The sequence below is a fragment of the Struthio camelus genome, chromosome 2 (genome assembly GCF_040807025.1).
Source record: "Struthio camelus isolate bStrCam1 chromosome 2, bStrCam1.hap1, whole genome shotgun sequence".
Lineage (NCBI taxonomy): Eukaryota > Metazoa > Chordata > Aves > Struthioniformes > Struthionidae > Struthio > Struthio camelus.
Window position 1 is genome coordinate 49,641,097 of NC_090943.1, and position 20,480 is coordinate 49,661,576.

Genomic DNA, 20,480 nt, shown 5'->3' on the forward strand with positions numbered 1-20,480 from the left:
ACACAGAAAGCAAACAGAATTGTCATCTGAAAAGGACTATATGCTGCCTGTTAAACACAACTGATTTTGGGGGCTGCTCTCTAACAGCAGCCTCATCTTAAACCCACCAAACGGGGTAAGGGGACAGAATTTTAAAGAAGCTTCAAGCTTCATTCTTATTTTACAACTACAATTAATTTTAAAATATTTCTGCACTCATGATTGATCTGGTGCACATCCCACTACTTAGAGCTTTTCTGTGAATGTCTGAACTGCAGCCGTGGGTAAATACTCAGATACTTAAATCAGGGCCTACAAACACTTGCATCCTCAAATGAAAACACATAGTCTCCGAAAAAAGGAAAAAACTCTTCAGAATCAGACTGTTTTGAAAATTGTTAATAGGTTCATATAATCCATTTTTCCCTGGTTCTCTTCTTCCCCTTCATCCATTCCTTCACTCATTTTCCCCCCATCCTTTCTACAGGCAGTCCCAATGGACTGCTCTTGTTCCTCTTCACCTCATCTTTTGGCAGCATCATCGGCAAATACAAATTCAATTACTGTCTCTCTGCTCACAACTCAGAGAACTCCCTCCATTATTACCCTGATGTTCTAGGCACTGCATTTCATTTGCATCTCTTCCTAAAAGCCTAAATGATCTAAAACATCACTTATACAAAATGTGATGAAGGCAGCTCTGTGCTAACTTGGCTTGCCTTTTAAGCAGCAGAAGTATGACCATCTCTAATCCCAAACCTGCACGCTCACATTACTATGGGATGGTACCCATTTCAATTTAAGCCAACTCAAGAAGTAGATCCCGTTAGGGCAGGCACAACTGAGTGCTGATGCTCTAAACGGCTGTGGGATTCAAGCTGGACTAAGTGACCTGGGACCTTGTGCCGCCCAGGGAAAGGCAGGCTGCATCTGATTGCATAAGGCACACCCTTAGAGTGTTTTGCTACGTAGTCCCATTACATCTTTTCTCATTGTCCTTGACCATCCTTTGAGTCAGTCATTTTACTACCTCTGGACAACCGCCTTTTTTATCTCCTCTCCTGAAGAGGCTGCTTCTACAACACAGGGTGATTTGCTTGTCTTCTATGTTTTAGGCAACTAACTCATTGATATTTAATCTACCTAGGAAGTCTATAAAATTGCAACCTCCTAGGATAACAGTCATTATCCTGACACTCCACTTTACTGTCATCCTATGCCTGCTACAATAAGTAACTCCTCCATATTTCATTTGCATTAGAAATCCTCTTTAGCCAAAACTGTTAATTTTGCTTGCAGTGTAAAATGGAAGTAATTCTCTTCCCACAGCTCATTCTCTACTCTATCTGCTATGACTCTGTATCAATCTCTTTGGACATGTTAAACACAACTGGTTTGACCATTTACCAATCGACGGATGGAAAGATCTTTTACAACTACTTCCTTGAATCATTTGAGGCACTCAGCTTCCTTCCAACCTCTCAGATGAACCTATCACAAACACCTTTACTGGCTTCCTAACCATCCTGTGCTCCATCCACTTCTACTTTTACTTTCCTTGCTACCTTCTCTCATTCTTTTCTCAACCTTCCTTCCTCACTCTTCGGTGCTTCTCCTTACATTGGACTCATCATCATTTAATGTTTCCCAGAAACGTAACAGGTGACACAAAAAAATACATACAGCTACCATTCACATCTTTGCCTTCCTGGTGTATCTACTATACCATTCAAAGGTATACACAAAAACTCTTGTGTCTGTATCACTGCTGTGTGGTAGCAGTGCTGATTTTCTGAAGCCAATAAATCACAGTCAACATGACCAGTGCTCATAACTCCTTTTTCCTTTTCCACCCATTTGTGGCATGTATTGTAATGTGTTCTAGACAAAGAGCAGGCATTTTGTTTTCTCTACCTGCAAAGCACAACCCGCAGCATGCAATGAGTGAAAAAGTAACAGTACAGAACATTATGCAGCTGTAATGATGCAAGAGGAAAGGTTTGCAGGGAGAAGAAAAATTTTGTATTAGACAATTAGGTAAGATCAGAGGGGAAAAAAAACAAAACACGACACATTTTTGTGTCCAGAGTCTTTTCACTAGGTCTGAGAGGCTGAATAGAGGTTGGGGACAGCGCTCTTTGTTTAACATTCTTTAATTTAGTTTTAAACTTAAACCTGATTAGAAGATCTGAAAAATCAAGTTCTGCCTTAATTTAACCTATATTAGCCAAGAAATATGGATTTTTCTACAAGTGCCCAACCATCAGTCTTTCTGCAGACTAACAAGTCTCATTACTAAGGCACATGTCTCTCTGTGGCCAGCCCATTCTTTGTACATGATAACTGACCTCATAATTCAGTACTTTTCTTACAGAAGGTGTTCAGACATAAAGCAAGGAACCAGTAGCTAGAACAGTGGCAGGGTTGCAAATTCCCTTGAATATACTTTCACCAGTTGAACGATGCTGGGTTTAAATTATCCAGTTGATGGGCACAAACAGCTCCACCATTTTTTTAGGTTACTGAAAGAAGCATAGAGCATAATCTAACCATTACCGTGGATTACCCACTTCTGTGCATCACAATTTGGTTGTGGTAATCATTAAATTGCTGTATGATCATCATTTCTGTCAAAAAAAGAGGGCAGTGCAGAGTAGCAATCTTTAATTCAAAAACAGACAAAGTTCTGTTTTCCGTAAGTAAAACTACTCAAACAGTAGAAACAGCTTCTGACCTTCAGTCTGCGGTCCTGGTCTCCACTGCACAGAGAATTTACAGACACTTTAAAGGTCTTCCAGGCTGGATTTAAGTTATTCATCACCACCTAGGAGTGAAAAGAAACGAAGGAAAGCCTTAATATTTGCACATTTTTAAACAGAGCGTTCAATAAAAGCCATGATTTTCAATACAGTAGAGTTACTACAAAGAGAAGAATGCAGAGCTCAGTTGGAGGTTTGCAAAATGACATGCATGGGGCATCCGCCCTGGAGCGGTCTGCAGTTTCCAACACATCTCCTTTAGACAGCCCCAGAAAGAAGCACAAGCTGGGGAATGGATCTGTGCACAGGTCGCACTACAGTGATTGCCTCAGCACTGTCACACCACAGTGGGGGATCAACTCACAAAGAGAAGACTGTGGGATGCTCCCCTGAACTGGAAAATACAGAAAGGGCATAGATGGATTGGGCAATGGGGATGTGCAGCATCAGTTTAGGGATGGAGTATTCTTTGGCAGGAAGACTTTACGGGATCTGTAACAGACAGAAACATATGCCTGTATACCTGCTGCACAGCTCCAGCCTCTAGTCCTAAATGCTGCTTTTTAAGACAGTGTCAGTTATTGCCACGGAGGCAGTAATGAAATCGTGACAGAGAGAACACATGAAAAGCACTCAGATTACAAACCTTTTGATCACCAGCAATGGAGGAGAATGCAGAGCAGACGCAATACAGCATTAATGGGAAAATATGATATTGTCTGCAACGTGGTTTGGGCTAAATATAAAATATATAAATACTCTCCTTCAAATTGAATTTTCTGCCAGTTTAATTAAACTTTGGCTTCAATATCACTTTCCCTCACTCTTGTGTAACTCAAGATCTGATGCCCATTAATCAATAATTACACAAGACATAGAAGTGTTGTTAAACGTGGGTACTTGCAATGCCCGTTGTGACGCAGGAAGCAAAATCATTCCTCGTGACAGCCTACCCGTGTGTCTTTGGAAAGTAAATCCAACACTCTTCCTTACCTCAGTCCTGTGAACAAGCTGTTGGGTTGCATCGTCATTCATCCGGAAAATCTCCAGAAAAGGATCAGATTTGCTGAAAAAATCCTAAAATAAAATACAGAACAAGTTACTCTCAAGACTTCTTCTCTGAGCTTTTCAGACACACTGAATCTGTGCTTCCCTGGCTGCTAATGAAAAAGGAGAGACTGTGTGATTTCAGAGAGACCTCTTGGTATCCCTCAGCAATATTTCATCCTTATACTTGTCCCACAAGGACCTCCATGGTGCTGCTGTTGCTCTCAGCTTGGCTACTCAATCATGGCAGGCAGAACTGTAAAACGATGTTTTAGTTTCTCTTCCCTTCTTACACCCAGTTCAGATTCCTGCATTTTAGCTCCTTAATCCACTTAGCTCATTTCTTTCTGCCCTCCATACTTGTTAGGGCTTTTGACATCAACTCTGTTGTGGCAGGCCCTTTGAAGCGTGTTCTACAGTAGAGCTGAATTTCATGTTATCCGTCCGCCCTCTCAAGCAGAAGTTAATTGGCCAGGACATTATGCTGCTATCAGCTAACGTAAGTACTGGCAAGATGGATTACAGCGGATTAGAGAAGCAAGTCCTCCCCAGGATGTAAGAAAGTGGCCCATATTGAGAAGATAAACAGAGCAGGAGAATGCAGAAAAATTACTTGGTATCTCTAAGTTCAAGCAAATCTATGCCAGGCTTTTATGTTCAGATACTTACTGCACCGCAATACACGTCTCCCCAGTTTTGCATCTACTTGACAACTCTGAGCGTTCTTATATAACTCTAAATTACGTTGCTTTTTACTGTATGGCTGCAGTCTGGCTACAGCCTCTTTTGTTTCAACAACATCCCATCTCTTCTGGGCACACTGGCTGGGGGGAAGGGTTGCTGAGTTTCAGCTCTCCACAGCCGGAAGGGGGAAGCTGGCTAATTCAAATTTCTAATGGCACAACGCAGCAAGAGTAGGACTCAAGGAGTCCGTCCAATTTTCTGCAACCAATTTGGACTCTCTTTCTTCACAAAAGCTACAGGACTAAATTTACATGTGTGAATATTATTGTTTTTTGTAGGCCATAGCCCAAACCACAGACTTCCATGCAGTCTGGGGAAATGCGGAATTCTGTTTTGCTCTCCTGTCTACACAAGTGTTACTGTAAAAATGACTGTATTATGAGTAGTTCTACAGTATTATCCCCACAAAACGCCCATCATACTGATTCTTGACTAGCTGGATAACTATTGGGATGGCGACAGCTTTGGATAATGTGTTAGCCAATGTCCGGGCACATCAGTTTGGTCAAATTTATCATCAGGGCATTGTCACTATTCCACAACTGCAAATAGCAACCACAGAAATCAGGGCTTTAAAAGAGGCACATGAATTTGAATGTCTGGGGAAGGTGGTGAGTCTGTAGGGGACCAGGAAGCCTTGGACAAGACTCAAGCAACCTATGGTCTTCTCCAGCCCCTAAGGACTTATCAATATTGCTGTGCTCAGAGTGCTTTTTTGTAAATGATCTCTTTTCTGTTTCTGCTACAGAAAAGGCAATGGTATGTTTAGAAATGGGTGCAAACCATGTGCATATATATGTGTTAAATTACATGGAGCTGGAACATTAAACAACAAAGTTGAATATTTGCCCATTTGTTCCAAGTACAGGGTTACAGTATGTTTAATGGAAGAGTGTGAAGAATCAGTACAAAACCCAACAAGCTCCGTAACTCAGGAGACTGCTTCAATGCCCTTACACAGATTTAGTATCTGCACTCCGTTCAGCTCCTCAAATTGACAGGATGTAAGGAGCTTTGGTTATCAAATTCTGCCAAATAGCATAGCAGAGAGGCCAAGTAGAGAGTGGGCGAGCTCGTTCAATCAGTGATACCAAACTCCAGAGTGCACAGCGTTAGAAAAGATTGAGCTGCCTCTTCACATTCACAAATTCATTGTTTACAGTTTGGTAAAAACTTAATGTTAACAGATTCTTTACCAAACTCTCGTTTGATTAAGAAAGTTGCCTAAAATAAAACATCTCAAAATGATATGTCCAAAGAATTTCCTCTGCAGTGCTTAGAATTCAGAAAGGAAATCAAGATTTTGTGAAAGACGACTCAAGCTGCAATGGTTTGCGCTCTGTTACAGTCTAATTCCCAGCTGAGTATCATGAAAACAGAAAGAAAAAACATCAGCACAAGTGAAGTAACTTTTAATATGTGGATTTAATAACCAAGGCAATACCACCTAAAGAGAAAGGTTTAACTCTGGCTGCTGGCTTATAGCATCCCCTTGAATGCAAAAAAAGTCTACTTCTTCCCAGGCATACAGACCGAAAATCCTTCAGCATTCAAGATGCTTCATAACAACTCAAAACTGATATGATGAAGAAACGTTTTATTTCATAGCTGTTAACGTTTTCAAAGCTTTTTGGTCGTTATTCTGAACCTAATAGCTTTATTTTATTTCATAAGAACATCTTCTGAAAGAAGAATAGCACCAATAAAGGCTTAATGCTTTGATATTTTAATAACGTTTAAATGATTAATGTAATGCATTTACCAATGGTATAACGCACATTGTTCTTTCAGTATGTGCAGCAGTTATACAGTATTAACACAAGTACATGGTTTAAGCTTCAAAAAATTAAATATCTCAGTTTCTGAACATCCAGCTAGACGCATCTTTTAGTACCTTCATTTTCAGAGCATGACACTTTCTAAAAATCAGTTTGGGGGTCAACTCTCAGAAAGGGGCTGAAGCAGCCAAAAAATCACTAACTAATTCTGAAAATTCTCCAGCAGCAAGATGCAATGTTTAAGGATGTTTTTAGTAGTTTGGTACAGGGAAAACATAAAACAAAGTGGTAATAGCTTATATTTTGCAGACATTTGCTGGAGAATCTTTCTCAAGCTGTGATAAGTATCTTTCTCAGAACAAGAAAAGCTATTTGCCTGCCTCAGTGTTCAAAATTTATTATAGCTATCATAAAAATGTAGCTGCTTGTTATGGTAATTGTAACATAGCTATTAATGTGATGCAACCTTTCCAAAAGTTATTGTTCCACTATGAAGTGTTCTCAGTGGATCTCTTGAAACAAAGGTGTGCCATCTGAGCTGACTAGGCTTCAATAAAACATGAAAATGTGGTTACACCTTCCAGTCCAGCGCCGCAATAAAAATATAACCTCTATCTCTGCAAAGTCAGTTAAGTAAAGGAAACTTTCACACCTGTGACTTTCCTGTAATTTTGGTACTGAATGTTTCAGTTATTGCTGCAGCAAAAATCAAGTAGGCTTTACTCGTTTTATGGCTTCTCTAGAACTCTTGCATTTTTATGCAGGGTAATAAAAAAACAAACCAACCTACACTGCCTGTTAAACTGTAGAAAAACTTTTGTTTAATCTGCAAAAACTGTGTTGTTTATATTTTTTTCCTCACTGAGAGTATTTCTTTTACTAAAGAGTATCTAAAAAATAATATTTTTTAAGGGAATGACCTAGTTAGAGCCACTACATTATTGATGGACAGTTCTGTTCTTCATAGCATCTTATCTCTGTTCTTCAAAGCTACTTGCACATTGACCAGGGAACACTCAAGTCCTCAGTCCCAGGAGGTGAGCGAGTAACGCAGAACTAGTCAATAGTAAATACAGACAACGTGCTGTATTTAAAAGCATATCCCTATCTGGAGCACAGGCACCATATTCAGGGCACAGGGAAGGTCATCTGTTCAAGGATCATAATCTAGGATCCCCTTTCAAAGACTTTTCCTTTGAGGGGTGGAGAAAAAATTCTTGTCCTTTCAAGACACAACTGATGGTATGGATGGAAAAAACCACTTTTCCTTTCTCCTTAAGGCACATTCAACTCCTTTATCCAATGGTTATGAGGGGTTAGGATTCAACTTGTTTTCTGCCACCCCCCAGTGCAGCCCTGCTGCTCACCATGAACCCTTGTGATTACAAAGGTGACTCTGAGTAGCAGAGCCTGAGCGATTGCTCTACAGTCTTCCTCCTTCCTTCAGGAGACCCCCGAGGCCAGCCATAGCCCTCACTCTGCTTCTCTGATGTGACCTCCTCTCTGCACAGCTCTTTGCCACTCTGAGTAGGGAGAGGCATGCAGAACTGTGCTCAGGATTTCAGAAAATTGGCTCTTCTCAATTCTCTGATGGGTTTTCTGGACCTCTACGTGACATCAGAGCACTCACCCTTTTTTACCAATGGCTGAGCTATGCAATTCAAGTAATTTCAAGCCTTAATAACAATAATTATTAATAGTGCCTGGAGCCTATTGATGTCAAAGTTCATTATAAGCCGTAGAAAAAAACATAAGCCTCTTCTTGTAAATGAAGTAAGCGAAGGTTCAGCCAGGTTTAGAGCTGTTTCTGGCTGGAACAAATTGACAGAGCTCTTTCAACTATAATAGACTTTCAGTGTTTTTTGTCAGCGAAAGATAGGATTTTTGACTCACATGGTGAGTCACTGCCTGGGTTGCAAATAACACTATCCAGGAAATGATGAAGCCCACCTAGACCGAACATGTTTAAAATGGTAAGAGTCATGATGTCCTCGTCCTATTTCGTAATCATGCTCCTTAATTTATCCCCATAAATAAACGTGTTTCAACCCCATCAAGAAATGTGTTCCAACACCTCTCTAAAGCTATTGCCCTGAAAACCCTGGCCGAGTGCAGAAGCATGTTCTGGAAGTATCCTTTTAATTAATACCCACAAGAGCTATAAGCAAATACTGATATTTATACCAGATTGTGTTTATATTTGTGGCAAAGAAAGGCCACGGTGAAGTCTTACTATGCTGTACATTCCCTTTCCTTTTTCTAGATGCGACAGCCTAGGGATCAGGAAAACACTCGTGTGCAACTTTGGAAATCCAGGTCTAAAAATGGCTGCCTAAGGAGAGCTTGCTAAATCTACTTTTTGACATTTAAATAAATGATGTGATTTGGAATCACCAAGAATCCAGCATCTCTGAAGGAAGGGGTAATTTGTCTTTTGGGTAAGGAATAAGTTAAGGTCCCAATCATTTATGACCGTTAATGATCCTGAGCACAGCACTGTTACCTTCTAAACACGTTCCAGTGCAAATAACTTTGTGCTTGACCGAGTTCTCCTGGCAGTTTCAACTAAAAAAGGTATTCATCAGGTATGGCCTGATTTTGAAAACTTGATGTATGTATCCAAAAGTAGTCTGAAGGATTTGATTAAGCTACTCACATGTCAAATTTTTACATGCACATGCTTGGAGCATCAGAATGTTCTTGACACAAACTTTTGTACAGTGTTACCATCTCTGTCTCACTAGAATCAGCTTCATACACAGAAAAGGACTATATACTAACGGAAGATATCGTGATTCAGTGCAACTGTAATAATCTAATTTTCAATTATGTGTAAAGCCCTGTTATCTAGAAGAAGGACATGGCCTTATGACTCCAATTAATTACAAAGATATTCCCCAGATTGACTCAAATAATTATGTGCCTTCTACAATACCAAAATACCAGAAGGTATGCATTTGACATGCAAAGTCATCTGGATTTCTTGGGCTGAAATTTGCTAGAGAAACTTATTATATGAATTTTGCTAAAAAACAATGGATAACATCTTCAGAAATATACATTTCTTAGAATGAAGAGTAGCATTTGAATCAGTGCAGGGATTTTTTATTAACAATAGAAAAAGGATTTAACAAATATACAGTAGTCTTTTTCTCATAGTCAAGCTACATTTTGTTGAATGAAAAGTGTATCTTGACTAAGCTGTTACAAAGTTTTCCAGCTTTATTCTAAGATGCCTACTTCAACTATAAAATCTCTGACTACTTTCAGAAAGCTCACTTATCTAAGCACTTCTGATCTGTGGCATTTTAAATAATTAAATTGTCTTGGTTATAGCATAATTAAATTGTCTTAGCTTTAATTAGATTCCCTTGAGTTTATTTTAATTACTTCACAACTTGAGGAAAGCTTCATTGTGAACATTGATCTGAAATCTCTAATGTGTTTAATAATATCAGGCCAAAAAAAATCTGTGGGGGGAAAATCTCATCAAATTGTATTCGCAGGCATTCTTTTATCTTTCAACAAGGTTAATATCAAGCAGCTTACCTTGTCATCCAATTTCCGTGCGCTGAATGAAAGTTCAACGTAGTCGTCATTGCCAGATAATTCCTCAGCAATCACCTAAATGGAAACCTGTATTTGAGTTTGGCATGATATAATGAAATGGGGGGAAAGATAGCATTTGCCATTGTGAAGCTTGTAGACCCCATTAGGCGACTGAAGCGTGATACAAGGCAATACACTTCTCCTTGCAGTCAGGAAAGGCTAATAGCGCTCAGTTAATCCACTGCTCAGCTGATGGGTGGCAATTTGTTAAGCCTCCAAATCTGAATCACTCTGGATCACAGGATTATACCCTGGCAATCAGCTGCCAATGGACAGACATCAATATCCACCACTGAGCCCTTTCCCCTGACAACGTACTTTTCCTCAGATAGGATGCTAGAGGACTCCACATAGCCTAACCGCCTCTAAGGGAAGGAAAAAGCTATACAGGAGTTGCATTATTTAGGCCTAAAGCTTAGACTATTCTTACGCTATTTCAGTGCCATTTGGCAGGCTAAACAGAAAAAGTGAAGTCACCTGTCATTAGCTGCTATGAAACGCAGATCTACAGTAAGAGGGCTCTCCTGGTACGGTTTACTGCAATACACTGACAAAACCCCTTACTGTAGATTCAATTATAAGAGTAATGCTGAAATAATTTACTGTGGCTCCTTTAGTTGGCATAAGCTATGCTGATAATTACATCAGTCACTGTGCTCCGTGACTGTGATTTAAAAAGAAAAAAGAGCAAAAACAGAATAGCAAAATACCCCTCCCTACTGGCCACTAAAACGCACCAGTGGAGAGAAGGTATTAACCAAAGCTGGGATATTTGGCTTAAAAACGTTCTTTGAAATAAACCACATTTTATTCCATTTGATAGTTATAAAATCATTTCCTACTGCAAGTATTCTCCCACAGATTAAATCTCCGAAATGAACATGTAATTCCCAGCTGTATCATGCCCACAACCACTTACTCTGCAGCATCGTTAGTTCCCCAGACAGGATCAAACTGTTTCCCTTGTACAGACTTCTGGTTCTTGGGGAGCCACTGGGAAATCCCAACATATTCTTTAAATCAGCTCAAGGCCCCTCAGGTTAGAGCTGCAATCAGTAAACTGCAGCTTAATACCTTTACGACCCAAGTATACAGCTCCTAGGAATTATCCAGGCTGCCGACAGCCTCAGGAAACAGTAGCGCTGGGAATTTTTAGGGCCTTTTCTTTCCTACTTTTCTTTTTTCTTTTCAAGAGAAACTAGCTTAGGCTCACAGCAGTAAGCAGGTATTTCCTCACACAAAATATGCACATGTAGCCATGCACAAACGCTGCACTGGGCATTACAGTACAATCGCACAGATACGTACCTGTGTTTTACAAGTTCCAGGCAAGCGTGAGCTTGCTGAAAACATGGCCCACAGAGTCTGACAACACGTTTCGCTTCCGTGTAGCCTAACGGCTTAAAAGATCACATGCTGTGTATCGCTGCCAGCGCGCTGAGGTTTGCGCACCAAGTTTCACAAATATGTTTAACGGAAAATAATGAACCCTCTCTTATAAAGGTTGACAGACTTCTAACTGGAGAGGTTGAAAGGGGTTGTTTTTTTAACCCACCACCACATATTAAAAACGTATTGATGAGACACTCCACAGTCAAGGCATAACAAAATTGCAGCAAACCATTCTGAGATAGCAACTTTCAAAACCCTATGCAAAATTCTTAATTCAGTACGCTAACTTGAAACTGATATTTGCAAGTTCAACATTTGACAGACACCTGGTGTGTACCCCGGGACCAGAAGTAATGATAAATGATCCTTTTTGATTTATTCTGTCGGGAGAGCAAGCTTTTTACAAAGCTATTTTTGCTTGAGTTCAGTTTTCTCCTGTTTGTGTAAAGTCCACCTGCTTTGCAGTACCACTGGTTGGAAGCCAAAAACAGTTACTATGGTCTACATTTTATGGTTATCATCCAGTGTTAGGCCAGCAGGGACTACTGCCTCATTTTCTCTCATCTCCTGTATATCACAGATCATTAATTTTTTCCAGCACACTCCGCTAGCAAGCCTAATCATTTTAGTTGAACTAAAGCATTTGTGCTTTCACAAGACTCAACTGCTTAACGGCCCTGGCAGAACAGGAGCAGTGTCCAGAACGCCAGGGGGACTGATGAGTTGAAATATGCCCTTATAATCCCCACTGGTAAAACACTCCAGTTATTTAGTGAGCACAACTCTCTCATGGTTCTGCTCAGTCCGAACAAGGGGGAATTCCTTTCTAAACCCAGAGGAAAAATGTGTTCACCTTGCGCATTTAGCAAATCACCTCTCAGCCAGACATCAAGGAAGACAGCTAAGAAAGAAAATGCCCTGGGCTCCTCAAAGCATTGGATCTCACAGTCTGCTGTGTCTTCCGTGGCTATGTTCAATCTCTGATACTTCAGAGGAAGGAAGGAAGGAAGGAAGGAAAAAAAAAAACCCAACTAATCAAACAAAGAGAAACCCATCTGACTAACCGCCTATCAAGGAAAAAAAAAACCTTCTCAACCCCATCAAGTAACTGAGCAGAGAGTCCCACAGCAGAGTATTTTACTGTAGCCGTTGCCTTAATGCAGAGCTGCACACGTCACAAGCGTGCTAGGTTCAGCGCGGGCAAGCTTGACCTCCCAACAACCCAGCAAAGAGAAAGATGAAAGAGAGGTTATAATTTAATTTGCAGATTTCAGGATGCACATAGGACCACTACAACCACCCAGTCTAAAACTGCATTAAAGCACAGCTAAAATACCTAATCTCATTGAACTTCTGCATTTGTTGTTGCTCTTTCGGGATAGGGTGGTTTCTGAAATTTTTAAAGGAAACTGGAAAAATTCCCAAGGCCTTGAGACACAAGACATCTTCATCTTTCAAACACTAACCATAAAAGATTTCCATTTAGCTTCATGAAGAATAAAGTAAGTGGAATTGTTCATATGTAACATCTTGAATGCAGTCAGAAGCGTGTCAAAATGGATCAAAATGAATCCTAGAGCTTCAAATAAAAGTAATCAAGCAGGACATCTTTCTTGCTGTCAGCAAAGTGCTTTAACATTAGTAAATATTATGGCTTCTGTAAAAAACCACATACATTATTTGTTGCCTTTTTTTTTTTTTTTTTTACAATAAGTATTTGTCTGAAACAGTAAAATGAATCTGTTAAATAATTTAAATGTGTTTCGCGACTAAGGGTTGTGCTGCTAGCTTAGCAGGATGCTTTTATGCAGAATTAGTCACATTAGATGTTTTTAAATAAAAGGGGAAAAAAAAGTGTATTTAAGACTGGCTTACTGTTATAGATGATTTCCCTGCTGTGTTCCCATGTTTGAGTAAGGACTTGGAGAGTTTCCTCTGAGAAACAATCTGCACAAAAATCAAAATAAATGGGAAAAAGAACAGAAACTGTAGTAAATATATGGTTTATTGTGATTTCAATTATATGTTGTCTTTTTTTGTATCAAGGTAGTGCCTTGATCCAAGATCAGAGCCCTAGCACAGTAAGTCAGTAGCCAGCACCCCCAGGAAGCCTGCAGACAGGATGCGGTGGAAGGACAAAGCACCCAGACAGGGTGAGTAGGAGGAATAATATTCACTGAGCTGAACAGAAAAACAGAAACTGCCCCTCAGATTTTACTCAACTGTTGCCACGACAGAGACAGCAGGACAGAAGCAAGTTTTAAGTGGACTCAGAAGACAACAAGGTGGCAACTATATACAACAAATCTACCAGAGATGCCAAAAAGAGCATTTCTTTTTGCAGGAAATCAAAGTCTGATTTGAACAGAAAGCATTTATTTTATTTTAAAAACCCAACAACTCTAAAATCAGAACAGAAGCAAGTAATCTGCCCCTTACTCTTAGTTCCAAATTTATCTGCTTTTTTTTTTTAACCAGGTACTACACCTCACCCAGAACGCAGCATTGAAAATGAACTTGTCCATTGACCCATTTATAATTGTACCTCACATAAATATTATCAGAGCTACAATGATAAAAGATATTGTTTTCTGTCACGATAATCATTACATTTCCCTAACAGTCTTGAAACCTTTAAAACTAGACTAGTAAAAATAATAAAAAATACAGTATAAGAAAAAACCTTATAATATTTCATAATTAGCAAGCTACAGTTGATGTCCCAGTATCTTAGATCCCTCATGCCTATAAAGTTTATGCTGTATTAAAATGTTGCTTATTGGAAAACTTCAGAAAGCAGATAGACCCAGAGGTAACTCTAAACACAGCTTAGGAGTCACCGTTAACATTATTTGTAATGTCACAGCATCAGAGCAGGATCATGCTGAGCCAGGTGCTATGCAGACGGAACAAAAGATTGCTCCTGCCCTAGCGAAAAGCCCCAGACTCTGGAACATGGTTTTTATAGTAGGAACAGTCCTTTCCTACATCTAACATTACTTGGACAGCTTCACTCAGATGGCTAATATATAACACTTCAAATAAAACGGTCCATAAAGACAGACAAAACTGTATCTTTAGCAAAACACACAGAAATAGTCATTGTAAAAGGCAATCAAAAGAGGCAATCATCAAGAGAAAAGAATGGCTCCAAACACCTCATTAGAGTCCTGGGCATTACGCGTATTTCAGTGATAAGTCAAGTCAGCAGGTAATGGCCAGAATCAGAGCAGCCTAAGTGAGCAATGCAAAATCATGGCCAGTCACAAAAAGCTGCTTTGAGATAGTGGAAGCACAGCCGTGACATAAATTCTGGACTTACATTGGCATGGGGAAATGTGTGCGCTACCCATCCTCTCACAAAAGGAATCTGACACCATAAAGTAAAGTACCAAGGCAAAGTCCAAAGGGGATCCTGTTCTGCATCACCTGAGCAAGGGGCCTACAGGGGCTCACTTGAATATGGCAGCAGACTAGCAAAGTCTTTAAAGAGCTTATCTCTCCCACCTCCCTCCATGCAGAAGCAACATATTTCTGTCAGAACTAATAAGTATTTTATAGCGTATCCTGGAGCACTGTCCCCCATGAAGCACCACAAGCTGTGCACACTAACACACTCAGATCCTTGCAGGTGGAAGCTGCTACCTTCTCCTGGACAGCGCTTTTGTGGGAAGCGCAATCAACTGCCCAGTGGGGCACGCAGACCCCCGGGAGCAGGCGATGCAGGTGCTCACCTGGTGTCCACATCTGCAAAGAACTGAGGCATGTCTTCACTTTCCACTGAAGCCAAGGAAACTTCAGTAGAGCATGTAAACCTCTGCCTCTTTCCCTCTGCCTCCTTAAATGTCAACCAGGATTGGGTGACTTCCTCAGCTCTGCAATTCTAATTACTTTAGCAAGGGCTAATTCTGCATCCCGCAGTTGTCTTTTCCAAGTGCTTTGCCCCAGTTATTAATTATGATTTGGTGTCTTAAAATGCGCTCAGTTACTGCCCAGAACTGACAAGACTAAGTCTCCAGCCTTACATCAACCTTCCATATTTTAATTTTGCTTTAATTTAAAAATGTAATCAAACATGTTCCTTTTCAAAGCGGACTCTTCAAACTCCTGTAATACCGTGTCACAGTTGTCCTTCTCCAGCTGAGCTAACTATTAACTACTAAAAACATCAAGTGCTTCAAACACAGCTTATTAGAAATTTGTCTTACTGTCATCCTCTTCGCTGGCATCCCACTGCTTGCACAGAGGGAATGAATACTACTTAAGGTTTCTTGGGCTGTCCTCCACGTTTTTGAAGAGGATCAGATACGCTGGCTCTTTAACTGCTCTGTTCTTCCACTAGAAGTGGAAGGTTTTTTGTTCCTGAAGAACAGGTGTTTTGTTGCGGTACCATATTGCACTCAGTATTGCTCAGATCCAAGAAGTGAGACAAGTGCTTGCGAAATTTTAGTATCCAAGTTCAGACTGTTCAGCACTGTACGGCAACCTACTTTTATAAACCAACAGTTGATTTGAATGTTTTTTTTCAGAGTCTCCTGAAGATGTAGCTCTCCGAACTGTTTTCCACAAAAGGTGCCAGGATGCACAGCTGACTTAGATCTTTTATCTAAGGTCTGTTCCTTTCTTGACAAGCAATTGCTAAACTTGCCAAGTTGGGGCAGTGGTTTTAACACACACCATTAAAATGACTTGGGTGCATTTCCAAAATCATTTTCACTTCCTACGTATACCAAGAGAAGGATTCTGTGCTATGTAAAACTCTGGACAATAACCATATCAGAAGTATTTACTAGCTAGGGGATACACTCTCTTGAGGTCTCCCTTTCTTGCATGAAAATAAGCACAGCACACAAAGCACCCTTTTCACAATTATACTGCCTCCCAACTGAAAGGCTGTGATACTTTCACCATACTGACATAGGAAGAATGGTGCAACCAGAGTGGGTAGACAAATGCTTAGGGATTTAACATTTGCAAAACATATCTTAAAGCTTGTCAATTAAAATTTTAGTGTATTCTTGCTCATTTAAGTCAGCTTTAAGCTTCTAAATACCCACAAATAAACTGAAGGACTTTACTCACGTTTTACCTGTGTGCGTAAATGACCAATTTAAGCAAGGGCAGAAGCGTAAAGGTAGCTCTGGCTCATAGTCTAAAGACTGCCTCTCCTTCTTCACACTTTCGTCTTTAATCTGGTCTGTGATGAAGCAAGATTTAAAGGACTGTGATGCCCACGTGTCTGTCTTGCTGTCTATTCCCCAGCTTCTTTTGAACCCATCGAATCATTTCCACAAATGGTAACACAGGGTCAGATGGCTCAAACATGCTCCATTTCAGCATGAAGACAGACCAGACAGCAGGTGGCTATCAGGAACCTTACTCTGCCCACAGGAAAGTCTGGGGATGAGTTCATCCCTTCACAGATACCGAGGAATCCCTATGAGAGAACAAGTTCAGACACACGTCCATAATAAAGAGAGCTTCATTCCGTCTAACTGCTCACAGAACTTCTTGTTTCCTCTTGGTAGTACCAGTTTGACTGCTGTAATCCTCATCTGCTTATACATAATACTTTCTGTAACACATTCACCACTCTTCAGGATTTCTTTTGATCCCTATAGTACTGATCAGTTCGCAGCCTATTTACAGCTGAATTACAGCTCTCCCTGTCTTTAATGTTAAAGATCTGTACCTGAAAATAGCAGAAGACTGAGATAAAAGATACCTGTATCACAAGAGTAATAAGAATATTACAGGAAATAGCTTACCGATGGCATAAAGTGACTTTGAATTTAATTAGCGTGTAGTGTAGGCAGCCCTTTTACAATTAGTTACAATAATAACTCAACATAATAGCAAACTAAATTCTAAATTAGTTTTTTAGATACTGCTGTAGTAATTGAAACCAAGGGTGACATATGTAAAACAAAGGAGTACAAACTGTAAAAGTAATTCCATTAACTTTGATCGGCACGATTCATCTAGAACTAAAAATCTTACAGCTTCTGAGATCATGTTGCAATGTCAACAGGCAAACCAAAGGCTCCCTGGGGGTAACTTAGGTGTTTAAATGGTGAGCAAAAATTAGGGAGGGTACTGCATGGATGATATGCTTCTGCTCTGAGTCAGCTCTGTTAGAAAACAACATCTATACCTAATAAAGTATATCACTCATTCCACTAATGAATAGAGTAATATCATTTGGAGGAGATCAGAGGCCAAGTATTTAAAGGTATTTAGATACCTAAGGAGCAAACAGACATCTAATGAGGATTAGCTATCCAAATACCTTGAAAATTCCAGCCTTACATCTTCGACCCCACAGAAGCCATCTATCAAACAGCTATTCTCATGCAGAGTATTTCAACTGAATTAATTTGGGTGCAATCATGGCTCTTCTAGCCTTTCTCCAAGAGGATCCGCAATGACTGAAACTGCATTAATCACCATTCAGAATTTTTAAGTCCATAATCTGGTAATGATAGTATTAAAAGTACTAACAGAGACAGTAATACTTCTTACTGAGAAGAAAGATTTTCAATATAACTTGTACATGTATGCATTTGTGGGAGATATTAAATCCCTTAAATGCTACTCAAACAGGTTTTTGACAAGAAAAGATGTTTCCCTGCAGAGTTTTCTCTACAGGTTCTATACTTGTTGAAACTTTTTTCCTAAATTTTAAAGAAACCAAACAAGACATGGAATCACAAATTTGCAAATAGCAGAGATCAGCCTGCAGTAAGCAATGGAAGAAAAGCTACTCCCATCACTACAGAGCTGGGCAGGTTCACAGCATTTAGGAAATAACAACTTTACTCGTTCCTGTCATTTAAAGATGTTGCAGGCACAGCTGAACAGGAATCAGGACTGTCTTGACGTCATAATTTTGTTCAGTTCTTGTCGGAAAATGATTATTCACTGAAACCATTTTTGTGAGTTCTTAAGTATCAGCCTGGGACGTCCGGGCAAAACTTCAGAAAAAAAGTTTCTGTGCCAACCTGCTGACACTTCATTCCTGTGTGGTAAGAAGTGAACTTAGCATATTAGAAAATTTAAGGCTCTATTGTACTAAATAATGCAATTTTAATGCATTATAAATTTAATGCAATATAAAGCAGAACATATTATTAATGTATAGCAGTTGTTCTATATTATATTATTATTAATATATATTATACATCATATATGTTAATGTTATGTGTGTTATACAATATATAATATATTATTGATATATTATTAATATTTAGCAGTTGAAATATTATTACTGTTCATGCTTTCACTGCTAACCAAAGTACGTAAGAAAGGAAGAAGGCAGTTATCCTACAAAGATATACTTTTCACCTTCTCCTTAGCAGTGCCTATGTGAAGAACAGCAACAATTCAGACTGAATCTTAGAGCTAGAAGACTAGAAAGTAGATGCAAAGCCTGGTGGGGCACCCCAAGCCATTTATGCTGCAGTGGAAAGCACAATGCCAAACCACTGCTCTGCCCCAACACTTCTGCTCCAGAGGGAGAGAGATGTCATCTGCAGCAGCAATTTAAGAATGCTGCTATTACTCCCTTCATCCCAAAGTAGGATTAGTTACGGCTAAGCTCGCCCTCATTTGTTTACCCTCGATTCACCAATTTTGGTTTTCTTTTGCAACTTGAAGGCTACAACAAGTATTTGTAAATGAAACCCTCAATTTCAATGTTTCCATGTGAGGCAGGAGCTAGGGTTTATTATGCCTATGCTTTTCTTTGTTCCTGCCATAGGTACCAGCACAGCTGAGGGACAGGAAGACACAATTACTGGGAGGGTGGCCAAGGTTTGGGACAAAGGCCTAGAGAAGATGTGGGATTTCCATCCTTGGAGACACTCAAACCTCAACCGGACACGGCCCTGAGCAACCTGCTCTAACCCAACCAGTTTTGAGTAGGAGGTTGGACTTGAGACCTCCAGAGGTCTGCCCTAATTACGTTATGATTTGAACTGCATGAGCATGCATGACCATATTCCTAAATGTCTGTGCTATCTCCTTGCCTGACATTTCAAATAAACTGCACTAAACTTTCCCTCTTTCATTAGGGTCAGCTGAAACGTACCCACTATTCTGTCACGGTTTAGTCTGCACTTTCAGCCTGGTATCACATGGCTTTCTCCCATGCATATCTTCCTCCAAGTTATTTCACGTAGGATGAAATTATCCAGGCTCAGCCTCAATCCCAAGAATTAACAGCTCTGGCAAGATTCAGTCAAAAAAAGCTGGTTGCACGCTCTAATTCTGACAAGAAATGTCTTCCAGGTAGGAATTCTGTGCACAGATATCTAAAATGAGGGTAAAAACTAGAAATGTAAACTTCGGTACTTTAGAATTATCTCCTGTTTTTATGGATCTATTCCTAAATCAAGCAAAGGCCACAGGAAAAATCCAAAGAACTTGTTTCACAAACGTCTCTGGAAAAAGGATGTTTCATTCCCTGTTCTTTCTAAAGGAGGACATCACTGAAAAAAAATCTGTCCTTTAATTATACTTGTAATATATATATATATTTTATATATATATATACACACACTTATAATTATAAATATGCTTCAAATGGAAAATAATCTTTATGAGATTGGAACCACAACACAGTGTAGGACTCTTGCTTAAATAGATACCATATGACTGTACAACTCCTTTAGGTGCAGATGAGAGTTATTCTTAGATATTAATTTTATGCAATTCCTTAAAAATATACTTTAAAATGAAAAAATAATGAAACATTTAATAATCAATAGTCTTCAAAAAAATTACACAAATCTACCACTTAACACTGTCACTTTACTTAAAAAATAAGTAATACATAATGGCAAACATAACTGGTTGTAGTATGGTACATCCTGTTGAATTAAAGTGGTTCAAGAAACTCCATTTTATATTATCTTCTATGTTGCATCATATAAAGGTAGATCATATTTTAAGAAGATGCTATCAACTGAGAAAAATTTAGTTGATCTTTCAGCTTTAGTATCTTCTATAATATTTAGGGTTTTCTCGATCTGACTGTCATTTCAATGGGCAACTAACTTTTGTACAGAATACATTTGTTAATATTCTGCAATTCACCACATTCCTGGGACACGCTGAAGATGCTGGGAAACACGAAGGTAACAAGAGCTTCTCAGAGTGGAAGCTTGCACTC

At 39.5% G+C, this 20,480-nt stretch overlaps 1 protein-coding gene across 3 annotated transcripts in view; it reads right to left on the reverse strand.

Annotated features, from left to right (window-relative positions):
• CPNE4 (copine 4) overlaps positions 1 to 20,480 on the reverse strand; it is a 230,097-nt gene that overhangs the window by 89,468 nt on the left and 120,149 nt on the right. For all 3 annotated transcript variants that reach the window (XM_068935605.1, XM_068935604.1, XM_009687853.2), the window contains exons 4-7: positions 13,184 to 13,255; positions 9,857 to 9,931; positions 3,732 to 3,815; positions 2,714 to 2,803 (exon numbers count right to left, since the gene is read on the reverse strand). In XM_068935605.1, the coding sequence (XP_068791706.1) occupies positions 2,714 to 2,803; positions 3,732 to 3,815; positions 9,857 to 9,931; positions 13,184 to 13,255 (321 nt within the window). The remainder of the gene's footprint in view (positions 1 to 2,713; positions 2,804 to 3,731; positions 3,816 to 9,856; positions 9,932 to 13,183; positions 13,256 to 20,480) is intronic.